The following is an 18,526-nucleotide window of genomic DNA, read 5'->3' as shown; positions in this document are numbered from 1 at the left end:
AAAATGTAATGCCAAATGGCTGACGGGTCGGGAATGGCTTGTGTTTGACAATGAACATTTCGTCATGTTTTGTAAGGATTGCCGCATGTACGCTAAAGAAAAAAACAAAACGAACAATTTCGTGGTGGGAACAAATAATTTTAAAGTTGAGGCAGTAAAGGACCATGAGAGTGCCCAAAGTCATCAGGAGAGCCTAAGGATTAAAACTGCCAAGACAGGTCGTGTTGAAGAGAGCCTTGATGGAAAAAGCCTCGCTTTATTGAAGACTTCTGAGTTGGAGAAGATGCAGCTACTTTTTCGAAATGCCCACGCCATCGGAAAAAAGGGCAGACTCACAGACTTCGCATGGATGTGTGAGTAAGTAAATTAACGTTACTATTTACATGTTTCAGAAACAGTGCATTTAATATGATTCAGAGTGCTTCCATAGACCCAGATGAAACTTTAATTAACAAAAATTAATTTCAGAGTGGACAGGAAGAAAGGTGTGAAGATAGGAGAGACATATACAAATGACTACCAGGCAAAAGAGTTCATACACTACATAGCAGAGGATGAGAGAAGAAAGATGAGGGCAAGACTATCAGATGGCAAGTTCATCTCGGTCATGTCAGATGGATCCCTGGACAGTGCAGTGATGGAAGAAATGGTCTACGTCAGGAGTGCCAGTAAGGGGAAGGTCAAAGTTGATTTTGTCGGGGTAAAAGCTGTCTCAAAGCCAGATGCTACAAATATAGCTGAAGCAGTATGCAGTATAATGGAAAGTGGAGAAAAATAGGCAAGGATGGTGGAGTTCTCAGATTTTGCTGCCTTCTCCATGACACCATCTATCAACTGAGCAGCCTCTCCAAGTCACTGCAGAGGTCAGTGTCAACCCTGGCTTAAGCTCAGAGCTGCCTTTCCTCCACTCAGGCTGTCATAGAAAAGTACAAGTCAAGGTATGTATGATATGTCCTACAATTTAGGATTTGATTTTAGGTTGTGTTGGTGTGGTTTCACCTCAGTATAAACAAAAAGACGCCCATCCATCTATCTCTGCACAACTGTAGACCTGGGCCTAAGCTGAGAGCAGTGCTGGACACAGACACCTATGAGGGAGTCCTCCTGAAGCCTACTGATGCCGACCAACATGACAAGGCAAAGAATGAGCTAATCGATTCTCTGTGCCGGTGCATCACTGCTAGATTTAGTGATGTGAACAGTGGTGTCCTGCAGGCTATGCGGCTGACCAGTTTCCAGTGCTGGCCAGAGGCAGACACAAGTTCAGGTTGGCAATTTAAATGTAATGAACAAATCTTTACGCATTTTATGTTTTAAGACAACTGCTCAACCTTTTATTGTTTTCCCTTTTGTTTTCAGAATTTGGTGATGAAGAGGTAAACAAACTCATTAGTCACTTCCAACCTATTTTACTGTCTGCTGGAGTGGATGTGGAGTTGATCCCTGATCAATGGACAATTCTCAAGACTGAACTGTACACAGCAGGATTCAGCCAAGGTACTTGGAGAATGAAGTCTGAGAAAAAAAATATCATACTGATATAGTTTTTCAACAGCATTTTGTTTATCAAGAATCAGAGTAAATGTCATTTGTTAAAGGAACAATCCAAATTTGATGCCATCTTTTAATAACTTAAGACGCATTTGAAAATGTATAATGGTTTGCCAGTGCATAATGCATATTGTCTGCCTCACCCTGCTACAGGAACCTTTGAGAAGACTTGGCCTACTGTAAACAGAATGCTGCGCCATCGGTGTCCGGATGTCCTTGATCTTTTTGATGCTCTCCTCACCATCCCTGCAACTACAGCTGACTGTGAAAGAGGGTTCAGTGTAATGAAGCAGGTAAAGAGTGACTGGCGCTCACGCCTAAAAGGTGAGACCCTCTCTGACCTCCTTAAAACCCAGTTGTGCTCACCTGACATCAAAGACTTTGATCCAACCAAAGCCATTGACATCTGGCATGCTGACAGTTTGCGCTAACGCAGGCCTGACTTTCTGCGCAAACATGAAACAAAAGCAACAGAGAGTGGCTCAGGTTTTGATAGCACCTCTGAAGAAGAAGAGCTCTGAAGATTCAAATGATAGAAAGATCCCCAATGTTTGCACTTTCTGTGTATATTTTGTTGTATAACACTTTTGATTCTTTTCCTTCTTTTTGTTTGTTTGTTTTTACCTGCTAGTGACTTTACCCATTTCAGTACAAGCTCAAAATAACATTGAACCATCCACACAGGAAATGCAGGATTGTTGCATCCTGCATGTTGTATGATGACGTTAACGTGATCACTTTCAGGAGATTGATACCATGGATCATCAGTGGTAAACAGGACACGTCATAGAAATTATTGTTGTGATGGAATGTCAGCAGAAACGGTTGAGACGTTTGTTGGGACAAGCTAATGATTGTTGCCTAAATGGCATATTGTTGTTATTAGCCATTTACAATAAATCGTGTCCTTACTTAGTCACGTGTTGGTGATTTCACATACCCTTGCATCATACTTCTGTGCTTCATTTTATATGTGTTTTTCATGCCAACAATGTGAATACAATGATCAAATGCATCGAGTGAAACTCATAATTATTCGTATTTTTACAGGAACAAATTTGGCTAGTAGAAATTCTGATTGGCTGGTGATCAAAAAAGTTAATTTAGAACCCTGCTTATGACCGCAGTAGGCAGCTACTCAGTGCCAGCGAGACCCTACGAATAACACTACAAGCTGTAGATTTATGCACGCCGATCATGTCCCCCATGGTGTTTTTAAATGCACCGTTTGCATAAAACCTCAGTGCGATTAAAAGCTGTAACGTTGGCGTCAGGGCAGCATTTCGGTCTGACTGAAATTGCAAATCGTCGGACAGTTCGTCGACTAGAGAAAAAATCTCAACCCTACTGAAACGAAACCTTTGAATTAACTCCTCATCATTGTATATATCCAGCGGGTTAGTTCTGTCTCGCACTACTCTCTCACGCCTTAAAGCACGTTCATTATACAGTCTATAAATTAGACGCGCCATCGTTATACGTTATACATCGCCGTTTTAGCTGCACTCAACGGTTTTGTGAAAATTACTATAGAAACCATCCATCCATCATCTTCCGCTTATCCGGGGGTCGGGTCGCGGGGCAGCAACCTAATCAGGGAGGCCCAGACTTTCCTCTCCCCGGCCACTTCCACCAGCTCTTCCTGGGGGACCCGAGGCATTCCCAGGCCAGCCGAGAGACATTTGATTCAGCTATGAGTCTGCCTCTTGCAGGGGAAATGAGAAGACTTCATTCTACACTTCACTCATATTTTGAGTTGTAAATGAGCAGCAAAAAAATATGCTTTTAAATCTATGTAATCTTTATAAATAATAAGTATGCATTTTTATATAAAATATACTGAAATATCAGTTGTAAAAATGTCATTAAAAAACGGACCCCTGTGCAACCGAAGCAAGCAAGCATACCCTAGTCTAGTTGGGTGTGCTTTGCCTTCGGCAGGGGCACAACCTTTGTTCTCTCACATATATATTATTATTAGTGTGTTTTGCTGCAAGCAAAAACACTATTGTTATTCTGCATACTTTTAATTATTATTTAATAATTATTTATTTTTGCCCCCCTAAATCTTTGTCAATATTTGGCCTACATAGACAACCTAGGTGTCAAAAGTTTCGTCTTGGTAGCGATTGAGTTGCTTGTATTTTTATTTACGTTCCGTTGCATGGTTTAGGCTCAAGTTAAGTTTTTGTGGCGAAAAGTGAAGCTAACGGTGGCTAATTTTCTAGCCACAGTCACTGACGTTACTAACGTCACTACATCACTAACGTCACGAAAACACGCGTGACTACCTGTAGCAGAACATTCGTTTCGCATCTGTTAACTTGGGGGATAGCTAGGCTAACTATAGCTTTACTGCAAGGCAGCTGCAGAAACGCCACAAGCAAAGAGGCCAGCTGACTATTTACTCATTTTACTTTGTGATGTGAAACACAATTGTGAAATGTAATGTACAATATTAGCTGATATTATTAAGGAAGTAGGCCCACATCTACTTTCGGAAACGGTAGTCTACTATTTCACTGAAGCATTAGCATGACATTAGCCTCTGTTGCCCGGGCAACACATAGCTACTACAGTGGTCTATGATGCATCTGTTTTCAATCGTTAAAATAAACATTCCTCACAAATACATTTTCGTTGTAGGATTTATTATGACATTACATTACAAGTAAACGATTTGTTGGTGAAATTATCATTACCTGTGGTTTCAAACCAGTGTTGCTCATTGCAACGCTGTAGCCTACGCGAGACACGACAAAAACATCTAACTTACACAGCTGTTTAGGAAGTCAAACGGCGACAGAACATGTTCGGCACTCCCCTTACTTAAATCAAAAGTCTTTCAATAGGTGAAACTATCTGACTACTAACCTGAACTTCATTGCCACAGCCTAAACTTTGTCAATCTGTTCATGAAAATAATTATTTCAGCCTAAACCGTACAACGGAACGTTTAATCGAATTCAACCAACGCAATCGCTACCAAGACGAACACAGCAGTAGTCTAGTACTGTACTGTAGTAGTAGAATTTACCGGGGCAGCTTCTCCACACAGGGCTATATCGCATTTTGCGTTGTTACTGACAATGATCGCTACCAGTGAGCTTTTTATGAATGAGCGATTTTCCACTAAATAAATGTCAAGCTTATTTACGTTTTTGGGGGCATTTTTTCAGTTAGCAGATGGTAATGTGAATCGCGATTCCATCTTCTACTGCCGGTAACGTCGTAGAATAATCTTCAAAGGGGGTTCTTTATTAATGAATGAATGCAATATGAGTAGGCTAAATGCCTGAAAATATCACGAGAAGGAAACGTTTAAGTCATAGAGATTAGGTCAATTTTTACACCGGTCTGCCAAATTTATTCGTTTTGATTCAGCTATGAGGCTGCCTCTTGCAGGGGAAATGAGAAGACATCATATTTCATTCTACACTTAACTCGTATTTTGAGTTGTAAATGAGCAGCAAAAAAAAGATGCTTTTAAATCTATGTAATCTTTATAAATAATAAGTAGGCCCTATGCATTTTTATATAAAATATACAGAAATATCAGTTGTAAAAATGTCATTAAAAAACGGACCCCTGTGCAACCGACGCAAGCAAGCACACCCTACAATTTCCCCAGAAATTGTACCCTCTCTAGTTGGGTGTGCTCAAGCCTTCGGCGAGAGCACAACCTTTGTTCTCTCACATATATATTATTTATTATTGTTTATTTTCGCCCCCCTAAAACTCAGTCAATATTTGGCCTACATACACAACGGCGGTGTCAAAAGGTTCGTCTTGGTAGCGATTGCGTTGCTTCTATTGGAATTTACGTTCCGTTGCATGGTTTGGGCTTAAGTTAAGTTTTTGTGGCGAAAAGTGAAGCTAACGGTGGCTAATTTGCTAGCCACAGTCACTGACGTTACTAACGTCACTACGTCACTAACGTCACGAAAACACGCGTGACTACCTGTAGCAGAACATTCGTTTCGCATCTGTTAACTTGGGGGATAGCTAGGCTAACTATAGCTTTACTGCAAGGCAGCTGCAGAAACGCCACAAGCAAAGAGGCCAGGGTGATAACTATTTACTCATTTTACTTTGTGATATGACACACAATTGTGATGTGTAATGTACAATATAAGCTGATATTATTAAGGAAGTACATCTACTTTCGGAAACAGTAGTCTACTATTTCACTGAAATATTAGCATCATGACATTAGCCTGTGTTGCCCAGGCAACACATACTACAGTGGTCTATGATGTATCTGTTTTCAATCGTTAAAATAAACATTCCTCACATATACATTTTCGTTGTAGGATTTATTATGACATTAGATTACAAGTAAACGATTTGTGGGTGAAATTATCATTACCTGTGGTTTCAATCCAGTGTATCACTGCAACGCTGTAGCCTACGCGAGACACTACAAAAACATTTACACAGCTGTAGGAAGTCAAACGGCGACAGAACATGTTCGGCACTCCCCTTACTTAAATCAAAAGTCTATCTAACTACTAACCTGAACTTCATTGCCACAGCCTAAACTTTGTCAATCTGTTCATGAAAATAATTAATTTCAGCCTAAACCGTACAACGGAACGTTAAATCCAATTCAACCAACGCAATCGCTACCAAGACGAACACAGCAGTAGTCTAGTCTGTACTACTACTGTACCGTAGTAGTACAATTTACCGGGGCAGCTTCTCCACACAGGGCTATATCGCATTTTGCGTTGTTACTGACAATGATCGCTACCAGTGAGCTTTTTATGAATGAGCGATTTTCCACTAAATAAATGTCAAGCTTATTTACGTTTTGGGGGGCATATTTTCAGTTAGCAGATGGTACTGTTTGAATCGCGATTCCATCTTCTACTGCCGGGTAACGTCGTAGAATAATCTTCAAAGGGGGTTCTTTATTAATGAATGAATGCAATATGAGTAGGCTAAATGCCTGAAAATATCACGAGAAGGAAACGTTTAAGTCATAGAGATTAGGTCAATTTTTACACCGGTCTGCCAAATTTATTCGTTTTGATTCAGCTATGAGGCTGCCTCTTGCAGGGGAAATGAGAAGACATCATATTTCATTCTACACTTAACTCGTATTTTGAGTTGTAAATGAGCAGCAAAAAAAAGATGCTTTTAAATCTATGTAATCTTTATAAATAATAAGTAGGCCCTATGCATTTTTATATAAAATATACAGAAATATCAGTTGTAAAAATGTCATTAAAAAACGGACCCCTGTGCAACCGACGCAAGCAAGCACACCCTACAATTTCCCCAGAAATTGTACCCTCTCTAGTTGGGTGTGCTCAAGCCTTCGGCGAGAGCACAACCTTTGTTCTCTCACATATATATTATTTATTATTATTGTTTATTTTCGCCCCCCTTAAACTCAGTCAATATTTGGCCTACATACACAACGGCGGTGTCAAAAGGTTCGTCTTGGTAGCGATTGCGTTGCTTCTATTGGAATTTACGTTCCGTTGCATGGTTTGGGCTTAAGTTAAGTTTTTGTGGCGAAAAGTGAAGCTAACGGTGGCTAATTTGCTAGCCACAGTCACTGACGTTACTAACGTCACTACGTCACTAACGTCACGAAAACACGCGTGACTACCTGTAGCAGAACATTCGTTTCGCATCTGTTAACTTGGGGGATAGCTAGGCTAACTATAGCTTTACTGCAAGGCAGCTGCAGAAACGCCACAAGCAAAGAGGCCAGGGTGATAACTATTTACTCATTTTACTTTGTGATATGACACACAATTGTGATGTGTAATGTACAATATAAGCTGATATTATTAAGGAAGTACATCTACTTTCGGAAACAGTAGTCTACTATTTCACTGAAATATTAGCATCATGACATTAGCCTGTGTTGCCCAGGCAACACATACTACAGTGGTCTATGATGTATCTGTTTTCAATCGTTAAAATAAACATTCCTCACATATACATTTTCGTTGTAGGATTTATTATGACATTAGATTACAAGTAAACGATTTGTGGGTGAAATTATCATTACCTGTGGTTTCAATCCAGTGTATCACTGCAACGCTGTAGCCTACGCGAGACACTACAAAAACATTTACACAGCTGTAGGAAGTCAAACGGCGACAGAACATGTTCGGCACTCCCCTTACTTAAATCAAAAGTCTATCTAACTACTAACCTGAACTTCATTGCCACAGCCTAAACTTTGTCAATCTGTTCATGAAAATAATTAATTTCAGCCTAAACCGTACAACGGAACGTTAAATCCAATTCAACCAACGCAATCGCTACCAAGACGAACACAGCAGTAGTCTAGTCTGTACTACTACTGTACCGTAGTAGTACAATTTACCGGGGCAGCTTCTCCACACGGCTATATCGCATTTTGCGTTGTTACTGACAATGATCGCTACCAGTGAGCTTTTTATGAATGAGCGATTTTCCACTAAATAAATGTCAAGCTTATTTACGTTTTGGGGGGCATATTTTCAGTTAGCAGATGGTACTGTTTGAATCGCGATTCCATCTTCTACTGCCGGGTAACGTCGTAGAATAATCTTCAAAGGGGGTTCTTTATTAATGAATGAATGCAATGAGTAGGCTAAACGCATCATCTTTATAAATAATAAGTATGCATTTTTATATAAAATACAGAAATATCAGTTGTAAAAATGTCATTAAAAAACGGACCCCTGTCCAACCGACGCAAGCAAGCACACCCTACAATTTCCCCAGAAATTGTACCCTCTCTAGTTTTTTTTATTTTTCCTCCCACTTTTTTCCGTCGCCTACTCCTTTCACACCGTTTAAGCTAGAAACACCGTTCAAACTTCATTTGATAAAGTCTGAACTGCTCTAGTGTGCTGTTACTTTTCTTATTGAAGTCTGCATATTCAGCCAGGAAAGTGTTAAAGTGTCAAAAATTGACGCGGTGAGAAACAGTTCTGTCAGTGCATGACGTCACAATTGAATTTGACTTGAACATTCTGAACCATTGAAACCCATTCATTTTTTTTAGCACTTTAAACTTTAATACCTTAAAAACTTTAAAAGTTATAAACAAATACATTTGTCAGACCGGTGTAAAAGTTGACCTAATCTCTATGACTAATGACCAGGGTTCTAAATTAACACCCGCCAACCCGCCAAATGCGGGTTAAAATTCGTTTTGGCAGGTTGATAAAAACTCAATCAATTGGATAGGCCCTGTCAGAAAGGAAGGGGGGGGGTGAGACAGGTTGCAGGTGGGATCAAATCATCTATGAACTCAGTCTTAAGGGATTATAGTCATTGTACCAATAGTGATAGGTTGTTGCTGATCAAGGCCAGAATTAAGAGTGATAAGAGAGAAGGAAAGTCCTGTTATGTTGAGCTCCAAGGACATTAGCCCAGGACATCGGAGGGGGAGTAAGTAGAAGATGGGCTTTTCAGCTGTAGAGAAGTTCATCAACAACCTTATCAGCCAATACAATGTGCACGCAGGGTGGAGTGTGAGGAAGTCAGGTTAAGGGACAGAATACAACTTTCCGATATGATGCCGTCATTATATTGTACAGGGCGGGGGGATTATTCTCATTTAGTCTATAAAACATGAATGTTGGGGCAGCAAGAGTGGTCTTTTCCTGTATGTCTTTGTGAACGCACATCTGCCTTGCCGAAATAAACCATCAAGCTGCCTTTAGCCGTTGAAAGATATTTTGCCTTTGACTACTTTTTTCTACTACCTTCTACGGACGTCTGTTTTCTACAACACAGAGTCCATATCAGTAAATGTCTAGGGAGGTTCTGATAGTTGCTTTGACTTCTCTCATGCACTTGTATAGTTTAGGTAGGCCTACTTGTTAGTTTAATTGGGATAGTTTTGGCAAACAGTTATTTAAAACAACATGTTCAAACTGGTAATAATACGTACCATTGTTGTTGTTTTATTTTTATTTCTGTCAGAAATATTAATCTATCAAGCATTGCACAGTCAGTCGGTGAACAAGTTTAAGAAAGCTTTATTGCTTGTGGCCGGCCCACAAGGAGACAAAAACATCACACGCCATTGTGCTACAAAGTTTGTCTGGTTCACAAGTCTTCAGGTAAGACCATTTATTGGTGAGAAGTCTCCTCCCCTGCATATCAGCTGTCAATATGATCGATCCCAGAGACAGAGTGCGCGTGCACGTGGAAACTTACAGAGTTCTCCGACCCTAGGCTTGACCATATGATTCACTCCACACAGATAAGGTTTATTGCACCTCTAGTATGATAATGGTCAACCTAGGTCAGTTTGTTTACGTAAGCCTAGTGTCATCTATAGGTCATGTGGGGAGAGGGTTCTCTGCTGGCAAGGAATGCTAGCACCAGTATTTTCAGAATATAATGTTCCATTCTAAATTTCTCCGACAATTTCTACAGAATAAAAAATGTATTATACGATAGTCTTAATCTATCAAATAGTATTCAGGTATTGCTTTTTAGTAGTCCAAGTTACTGAAATGTGAGAGGGTTGCAGTAGGTGCAAATGTGAAAACAACACATGCTACATGACAAATTCTGTAACCTTTTTTTGCTGAACATTTTCTGATTATCAACCTTTCAACTAGAAAATAACTACCGGTAGTTAATTTTACGCTAATTAACATTTCCAACAACGACATGTTGAGTAGAACAGTCTTGTTTCTAAGACGTGCAGTGTATTGATCAGCATTCGGGTCGTCTTTGTTACCTCTATACATTTCATCTGCAACAGTCTACTGTTTACCCTTCTATATACTCTGCGCTCAGCTCATCACACCTGGGCAAAGTAACAATCACACAATGACTTTGATCTGGATTTTGTATTGCTTTCCATTGCCCAGGCATGACAACTAAATCAGTGAAGTAGTCAAGCTCATTTAAACTCTACTTTGGCCAGGTGTGGTGTGGCGTCTGAAGTTCAACTGAGTGGTCTCTTCGTGATGTCCTGCTCCGTCAGGTAGAAGTTGAGGTACCCTCCCAGTGCACCCACCGCCACGCCAGTCATGTGACTCGAGCAGCCGTCTGCAGGGGGATAGAGGAGGCCTCAAATAACTGTTACTCTGAATACTGATAAGTAGTAGTGTGGAGGTAACTGGGATTTCCTGTGCATTCATGAATTTCACTAATCAATCGAACTAGTCATTGGATACTAGTTACTATGTTCTCATGTGAGTTTGCTATTGATAAGAGTAGATTGTATATATTTGTCAGGTTGAATAGATGTTCAGGGTCAGAAGAAAGTACTGGGTAAACGTCTCTTGTGATGACAACGGGGAGAGCTCCACCTATGATTTCTTTCTGCTCTGAGTGGTCATGGGCTGGGAGCTGTGAAACTCTTTCTCTGTGACTCTTGTAACACCATTACTGCCTGACTGTCACTATCTATGTTTACTTTCTTGTGCCCTATAATAGATGGTCCTCCGGCCTTTAGAGCAGAGAGAGACATGATTGACACCTAAGCCTGTTGTTGTGTTGCCATTTATTGTCAGAGGTCTGTTTTATCTCCAAATCTGCAGATTGATAATAATTATAAACATCCAGAACTCAACTGAACTTTGTCACTCTGTTAATAAAGAGATGGACAAAACACTTTATTCATCAGTAGTTTTTATGTTAAAGTTTTAAGATCTTCATTCAACACGCACCTCTCAGTGTTTTCTCTCTCCTCTTCACTCTTCGTTGTGGTTGCAATGCCACCAGCAACTCCTCTCCAATTGTCTGGGAGGTCACTCTTTCTGGAGAGCAAGCCAGAGGAACACTTAATAAAACACACACACATCTGAAACCTATGCAATATTTGTATTTTGCTTGAACACTGTTATTTAAGATGTCTGTTGGATATTATGTAAAAGTATATGGCTTTTGACACATTTCCCCTACCACACGCACCAATATGATACTATGGCACAAGGACTGTTGATGGCTGTTAATTATGAAGGCAATATGGTCCCCTAACCCAGTGGTTCTCAAAGTGGGGGTCCCCCGGGGGGTCGCGAGACAACAAGGGGGGGTCGCGAGATGATGTCCAGAAATCAAGGAACATCGTAAAACAATTGGAAATAGCATGTTTGAGCCAAAAATTTTACAAGTTAAAAACAGTAGTTAAATTAATGCATGCAAATAAAAAAGCCATCAGCCTTTTGATTTTCCATTCACTGTAAGTACAGCAAACCATCGGACATCCAAGCAGGAGGACACATTAGTTGAACTGTCAAGCGACCGAACGTTAAAGACAGCGTTCTCAGCCAAGACACTGGCTGAGTTTTGGATTTCAGTGGAGAGGGAATACCCATGGCCGTGGGAACTAGGGGCGATGAGGGTACTGCAGCACCCCTTGATAGCACGAGAATTTAAAATAATATGACTTGAAAATCCACCACCACGGCACAGCCCTGCAGTTGCGGACTGGCCATCGGGAGCACCGGGAGAAGAATAACGATGGAAAACCAGGCTAAGAAACGTATGGGTGGGGCTGAAAAATTAAGACACAAAAATACACCACTTTCACTAGATAAGGTTTTACCAATTGAAAAACGTATATGGTGGGCCCTGGATCTGATCCAGACCGGCCCACCATATACGCCACCACCACAGCTAACCTGTTAATGCATGCAATGCTTGATGTGATGCTAGTTCAGGAGTTTGATAGTAAAGTCACTGGCACCATTATTTTAGGGGTCGTGGGCTGAAAAGTTTGAGAACCACTGCCCTAACCCAATCAGAAGGCAAGCTAAAGTCTACGTACAATATTGTGCTAAATACATCAGTCAAATCTATACAAAGCCGAACTAACATACTAACGTATGTCCTAAAAATTACAATTAAATTTCACATTTGTCAAGCTGCATTTACCATCTTTCCCAAAGCATCCCATTTCCTGGTCTTGGAAACTCAAAATATGCTTCAGCCAATCAGGTTTGTAGAAGTCAGAGAAGCCAGCCAATCCACACAGAAGTACTGGGAATAAAGATAAAAGAGAACACACTTTTAAGCATGGGAAATACACATGCAACACAACTATTTCCGCAGAATAGAATAGAATCTTCCTGAAAAGAAGTAGAACCACAGTTTTTCCTTCACTGCAAATTGTTCTGCTTGCCAAGATTTAAAATCTTAGTTCTGGAAATATAATATTTATTATTTTGTTAAAAAAAGTATTTACTAGTTTTCCATCTTTTAATTTGTGGTATATTCTTAAGCCTACTTATTTCTAGACTGGAACCAACTTATTTTAAGATATCTTGTCGATTAAAATGATCTGTCCATGCAGCAAGATAATTTCACTAGTATTAAGTCATTTTCTCTTACATTTAGTCATTTAGCAGACGCTCTTATCCAGAGCGACTTACAGTAAGTACAGGGACATTCCCCTGAGGCAAGTAGGGTGAAGTGCCTTGCCCAAAGACACGTCCTTCTGATTACCAGCCCGAATCCCTAACCGCTCAGCCATCTGACTCCTGACCTCCTCTTCAAATTTAGTGTTAATTTCTTGTATTTTAGCAGACCTTTTTGGCAGTGTTGGCATTTAACCCTTGTGTTATCTTCGGGTCATTCTGACCCATCAGTCATTGTGACCCACCGTCGTATTGCGACAACTTTACCGCATACAAAAACAAAGTGAAGCATTTTCTTTTAACCGTTGGGCTTTCTCAGACCCCCCACATTGCGAAGGTTAAAAGAAAATTATTTTTATTTGTTTTTGTATTGGGTAAAATTGGGTAAACACAACGATGGTTCGTTATGAACCTTTGGGTCATGTGACCCGAAGGCAGCACGAGGGTTAAACACAAACTATTCTCTTGCCTTTTTAGCATTTTCAAAACACTCACTGTTTTCGATAAAGATGTCCTGGCTTTGGCCGGTGAAGCCATTCTTGATAATGTCCTGATTGCTCTTCATCATGTTGGAGCAGAAGATCCTCTGGTAGTCTTGCTCTGTCAGGTTGGCACGTGACGCCCGCATATCTCCCTTCAACATGTTTGAGCAGCCTTTCTGAGGGAGCGAGAGGACTGTGAGTTCAAATAAAACATGTAGCTGGAACAAGTCCTTCAGCAGGACTACTGAAGCTGAATAACTTGATATGGGCTGGGCAAAATGTATCATCTTAACACATCATCATGAATCTCAACCACACAGTCTGTCTGACATTCTACTGTGTGTCTGAGACGTTAATGTGGGAAATTATAATTTGGAACAAATTCTAAAGTTTGCAAGATTCTAGTAGATTCAAGATTTTAGTGTGTGCATCTCACCATGGACCCAATCATGAAATAGAGGAGCTGGTGGGAGAGGGAGTAGTGAGGGCAACCAAAGCGTGTCATTGTATCTCGGCAAGACTTTGTCACAATGCAGGGAGTCCCGTTGTTTTTCCTGTCCACAAAAAACAAGATGCAAATCAGTCTGAGATAAGTCTTCTTGGGATAATGTTCCACTCTTTCTTGGCCCTTGTGAAAGTGGATGGCATTCGATGACATAGCTGTCTGAAGCTCCATTTGTACAATGTTCTTGGCATGAAGCAACATGTCGAACTTAGTCAGTTGATGCTATGTGTGTACAGGCTTGTGTGTGTAAGTGTGTTTGTAAATGTGTAGGAGAGAAGTGTTTAAATGTAAAAGAGACATATATGGGAGTGCTGTGTGTGTGTTTACCATGTGCCAAGGAGCAGTGTCATGCATTTGTCGCTGAGCTGCTCATTATAACACTCCATGGCCCTGGTGGAGTAGTAGGCCAAGGAGGCATCTGTGGAGCTCCACTCATGTGGCACTCCCCAGAAGGTCCAGGTCAGCAAGGGCTGAAACTCTGCATGGGGAACCAAGAGAATGGACAACTATAACCTAGCCCAGTGTTTCTCAACTGGTCTAACCTCAGGACCCACTTTTGAGAAACACTCCTAGCCAAATGAAATAACTATTGAATATTCAGTGTGAGAGAAATTACGTAGTTTATGATACATTTATCTGAAAAGTTATTTTAAGAGATTGACAAAAACAGTTCCAGCTCCCTGATGTAAAAGTCAAAACCTATTTCAGCATAATCGAAGAAGAAGGTTGTCATGTGTAGGCCTATTATTACCTCGGTAGTATTTTGGATCGTTTTCTGCTAGTGCCGAGACTGCCTTCTCGAGAGACTGATCCAGCCGCCTAACCAGTGCTACCGCTGAGGTGCGCTGAGCCCAGCTGACCGGGTCTGTGTGCGGCCATGTCCGGATTGCCTCCTTAAATTCAGCTACAGCGGGACGAGACAACATGGATTTACCGTAAAAGAGAAGGGAGTATTACCAAAATATGCAACACTGTTAAAAATAGACTGCGAATTTCATATAATAATAGGGCATAGCCTATATTGATATAATGTATATCATACAAATTATTTAATATTACCCTTAATTTTTTTTTTCTGCATATTTTTTTTATGCGGACAAGTTGACGCAACATTAAAATAAACAAAACTGTTCCTTCTAATTAATTAACATAGCCATTAAGGTAAACATCTGTAAATCGGACAGGATACAAGCAAATATGCGTCGTTGGCTAGCGCAGAGCCAACAATAGTCAAGCAATCCCATAATGAAATGAGAGAGATAGGCGTATGTTATAATACGATTGAGTAAGCATTGAAATATACCTTCTCAACAATATTTAACTTACCCTGTAATATCAAATAACCAACCACTCCGTCGAGATTTATATTTTGGTGCTCAATCTCCAGGAACAATGCGCCCTTGGCTAGATTGCTGAGGATGTCATCAATGACCTCTTCATGCGACACAGTGACTGAAAGAATAGCAAATACTGCGAAAAACCTAGTCGCAGTAACAAAATTCATCTTTTAACAAAATTCGATCATCGATATGGGAGTCTTGCCACTTCGAAAAATGGAATTTAAAATCAGACTTCTACAAGCCAAGTGTATGTCTGTGTGGGTTGGAATAAACCGTAGCCTGTCACGTGTGCTCGCATACACTGAGGGATGAATAACATTTAGCAGGTTTTAGAAATTAAAAATATCTTTGTAGGCTATATTGTAAATTTACTGTCAATTAGGATTGATTCATTCAGTGACTTCACACACTCGGTTCATGAAATTCGTGATGGTTGACAATAGTTTTAGGTAATATATACATTTAGCCAAATATTAGTTTCAAAATAACGTTAATTAGCTAGCTAAATTGCTCCATTTTAAAGGGGTATTACTGTCTTGCGTCAAGGCTCAGCCACTACAGTTTCTGACAAAAGTACCAAGCACCTTATTCTCGTGAGCTGGTCAAGTACCCAGGACATAAGTACTCGTTCATTCAACTTTCGACCTGTAATCCATGTTGAACATGCAAAAACTACAATAAAATCTGAGATTTCTCAACGACAATCAGGTGAAAGAGACTAATTTAGCCATTTAACTCCATAGACTCCCATTCATTCTGCACTCGACCACGATCACTCCCAGTGGAACTCTGGTGGAACTGCAACAAAATTCGGTACAATGGGGCTTAATGGGGAGTGGCCAGGCTCTCCTTAAACAGGCTCTGATTAACTCTAGGCTGTACACATATACTTTGCGACAACCAGTCGCTGGCATAGGTTTTATACCGAGGTGAAATCAGTTTCATATTCGAGATTCAACAGACATTCATATTCGTACCTCCGTTCAGGCTCCGCGTCATATTTAGGGACCGGGGTAAAAGAGTAGACAGTCAGAATGTTTCTTCAATATCTTTGTCAAAATCGACCATACAAACTTCAAACTTGTTGCACATTCTTCTACTACTGACTGACCAATTTGTACAACCTTTGGTTTGGTGATAAAGTTGATTATTGATTAACACATAGACGATAAATCAACAAAAACACCAATATTTCAGTATTTCCTCAATAACTTTGTCAAAAATGAACATAGAAACTTCAGACCAGTTTCACATTATTCTACTCCTAGCTGACCAAGTTGTACAAGATTTGGTTTGGTGATAGAGTTGATTATTGATTAATCCATAGCCAATAAATCAATAAAAACACCAATATTTCAGTATTTCCTCAATATCTTTGTCAAAAATGAACATAGAAACTTCAAACTTGTTGCACATTCTTCTAATACTAGCAGACCAAGTTGTCCAAGCTTTGGTTTGGTGATAAAGTTGATTATTGATTAACCTATAGCCAATAAATCAAGAAAAACACATTTTCCAATATTTCATCAATATCTTTGTCAACAATGATCACAGAAACTTCAAACTTGTTTCACATTCTTCTACTCATAGCTGACCAGCTTGTCCAAGCTTTGGTTTGGTGATAAAGTTGATTATTGGATAACCTATATTGCCAATAAATCAAGAAAAACACCAATATTTCAGTATTTCCTCAATAACTTTGTCAAAAATGACCATAGAAACTTCAGACCTGTTTCACATTCTTCTACTCCTAGCTGACCAAGTTGTCCAAGATTTGGTTTGGTGATAGAGTTGATTATTGATTAATCCATAGCCAATAAATCAATAAAAACACCAATATTTCAGTATTTCCTCAATATCTTTGTCAAAAATGAACAAAGTTTGAAGTTTCTGTGATCATTGTTGACAAAGATATTGATGAAATATTGGAAAATGTGTTTTTCTTGATTTATTGGCTATAGGTTAATCAATAATCAACTTTATCACCAAACCAAAGCTTGGACAACTTGGTCAGCTAGGAGTAGAAGAATGTGAAACAGGTCTGAAGTTTCTATGTTCATTTTTGACAAAGTTAATGAGGAAATACTGAAATATTGGTGTTTTTGTTGATTTATTGGCTATGTGTTAATCAATAATCAACTTTATCACCAAACCAAAGCTTGGACAACTTGGTCAGCTAGGAGTAGAAGAATGTGAAACAGGTCTGAAGTTTCTATGTTCATTTTTGACAAAGTTAATGAGGAAATACTGAAATATTGGTGTTTTTGTTGATTTATCGGCTATGTGTTAATCAATAATCAACTTTATCACCAAACCAAAGCTTGGACAACTTGGTCAGCTAGGAGTAAAAGAATGTGAAACAGGTCTGAAGTTTCTATGTTCATTTTTGACAAAGATATTGAGGAAATACTGAAATATTAGTGTTTTTGTTGATTTATTGGCTATGGGTTAATCAATAATAAACTTTATCACAAAACCAAAGCTTGGACAACTTGGTCAGCTAGGAGTAGAAGAATGTGAAACAGGTCTGAAGTTTCTATGTTCATTTTTGACAAAGATATTGAGGAAACACTGAAATATTGGTGTTTTTATTGATTTATTGGCTATGGGTTAATCAATAATAAACTTTATCACCAAACCAAAGCTTGGACAACTTGGTCAGCTAGGAGTAGAAGAATGTGAAACAGGTCTGAAGTTTCTATGTTCATTTTTGACAAAGATATTGAGGAAACACTGAAATATTGGTGTTTTTATTGATTTATTGGCTATGGGTTAATCAATAATCAACTTTATCACCAAACCAAAGCTTGGACAACTTGGTCAGCTAGTAGTAGAAGAATGTGCAACAAGTTTTAATTTTCTATGTTCATTTTTTACAAAGATATTGAGAAAATACAGAAATATTTGTGTTTTTATTGATTTATTGGCAATATAGGTTATCCAATAATCAACATTATCACCAAACCAAAGGTTGTACAAATTGGTCAGTCAGTAGTAGAAGAATGTGCAACAAGTTTGAAGTTTGTATGGTCGATTTTGACAAAGATATTGAAGAAACATTCTGACTGTCTACTCTTTTACCCCGGTCCCTAAATATGACGCGGAGCCTGAACGGAGGTACGAATATGAATGTCTGTTGAATCTCGAATATGAAATTGATTTCACCTCGGTTAGATACATATAGTTGCGAGCGTGTGAGCTAAGGCATTGCAGTGGCAGAATGGGGTACAAGTCCGATAAGAATCAGAGACATGATGCAAACTTTACGGAAATGTATGCTGTCACTGTATAGTATTCCTTTCACTTGGTTTT

At 39.5% G+C, this 18,526-nt stretch overlaps 2 protein-coding genes and 1 long non-coding RNA gene across 3 annotated transcripts in view; 2 read left to right on the top strand and 1 right to left on the bottom strand.

Annotated features, from left to right (window-relative positions):
- The first annotated feature begins 283 nt into the window (after positions 1-283).
- On the top strand, positions 284-2,505 carry LOC134037071 (zinc finger protein 862-like). Its single transcript, XM_062482371.1, has 6 exons — positions 284-357; positions 469-700; positions 913-938; positions 1,050-1,267; positions 1,360-1,497; positions 1,705-2,505. Exons 1-6 carry the CDS (start codon positions 284-286, stop codon positions 1,980-1,982), a joined length of 966 nt encoding a protein of 321 aa, XP_062338355.1. The 3' UTR covers positions 1,983-2,505.
- Positions 2,506-9,532: 7,027 nt separating this feature from the next.
- On the bottom strand, positions 9,533-15,495 carry c2h16orf89 (chromosome 2 C16orf89 homolog). The gene is made up of 8 exons (XM_062453766.1): positions 15,201-15,495; positions 14,626-14,778; positions 14,202-14,352; positions 13,806-13,923; positions 13,383-13,545; positions 12,406-12,510; positions 11,199-11,288; positions 9,533-10,575 (listed from the first exon to the last, which is right to left on the bottom strand). The coding sequence occupies exons 1-8, from the start codon at positions 15,376-15,378 to the stop codon at positions 10,472-10,474; spliced, it is 1,062 nt and encodes a 353-aa protein (XP_062309750.1). The 5' UTR covers positions 15,379-15,495; the 3' UTR covers positions 9,533-10,471.
- LOC134014332 (uncharacterized) overlaps positions 11,934-18,526 on the top strand; it is a 209,221-nt gene continuing 202,628 nt past the window's right edge. Inside the window, exon 1 of the long non-coding RNA XR_009929035.1 lies at positions 11,934-12,013. This is a non-coding gene — a long non-coding RNA (uncharacterized LOC134014332). The remainder of the gene's footprint in view (positions 12,014-18,526) is intronic.

The sequence above is a fragment of the Osmerus eperlanus genome, chromosome 2 (genome assembly GCF_963692335.1).
Source record: "Osmerus eperlanus chromosome 2, fOsmEpe2.1, whole genome shotgun sequence".
NCBI lineage: Eukaryota > Metazoa > Chordata > Actinopteri > Osmeriformes > Osmeridae > Osmerus > Osmerus eperlanus.
This window is presented reverse-complemented; position numbering and strand designations above follow the sequence as displayed.

Bases quoted from the DNA above. Each gene is read 5' to 3' on its own strand.
- LOC134037071 (XM_062482371.1), top strand. From the start codon at position 284: ATGCAGCTACTTTTTCGAAATGCCCACGCCATCGGAAAAAAGGGCAGA. The intron at 701-912 runs GTAAAAGCTGTC...TCCTCCACTCAG, and splicing joins TCAAAGTTGATTTTGTCGGG to GCTGTCATAGAAAAGTACAA. The intron at 939-1,049 runs GTATGTATGATA...GCACAACTGTAG, and splicing joins ATAGAAAAGTACAAGTCAAG to ACCTGGGCCTAAGCTGAGAG.
- c2h16orf89 (XM_062453766.1), bottom strand. From the start codon at position 15,378: ATGAATTTTGTTACTGCGACTAGGTTTTTCGCAGTATTTGCTATTCTT. The intron at 13,546-13,805 runs GTGAGATGCACA...TCGCTCCCTCAG, and splicing joins ATTTCATGATTGGGTCCATG to AAAGGCTGCTCAAACATGTT. The intron at 11,289-12,405 runs GTAAATGCAGCT...CTTGCTCTCCAG, and splicing joins GGGATGCTTTGGGAAAGATG to AAAGAGTGACCTCCCAGACA.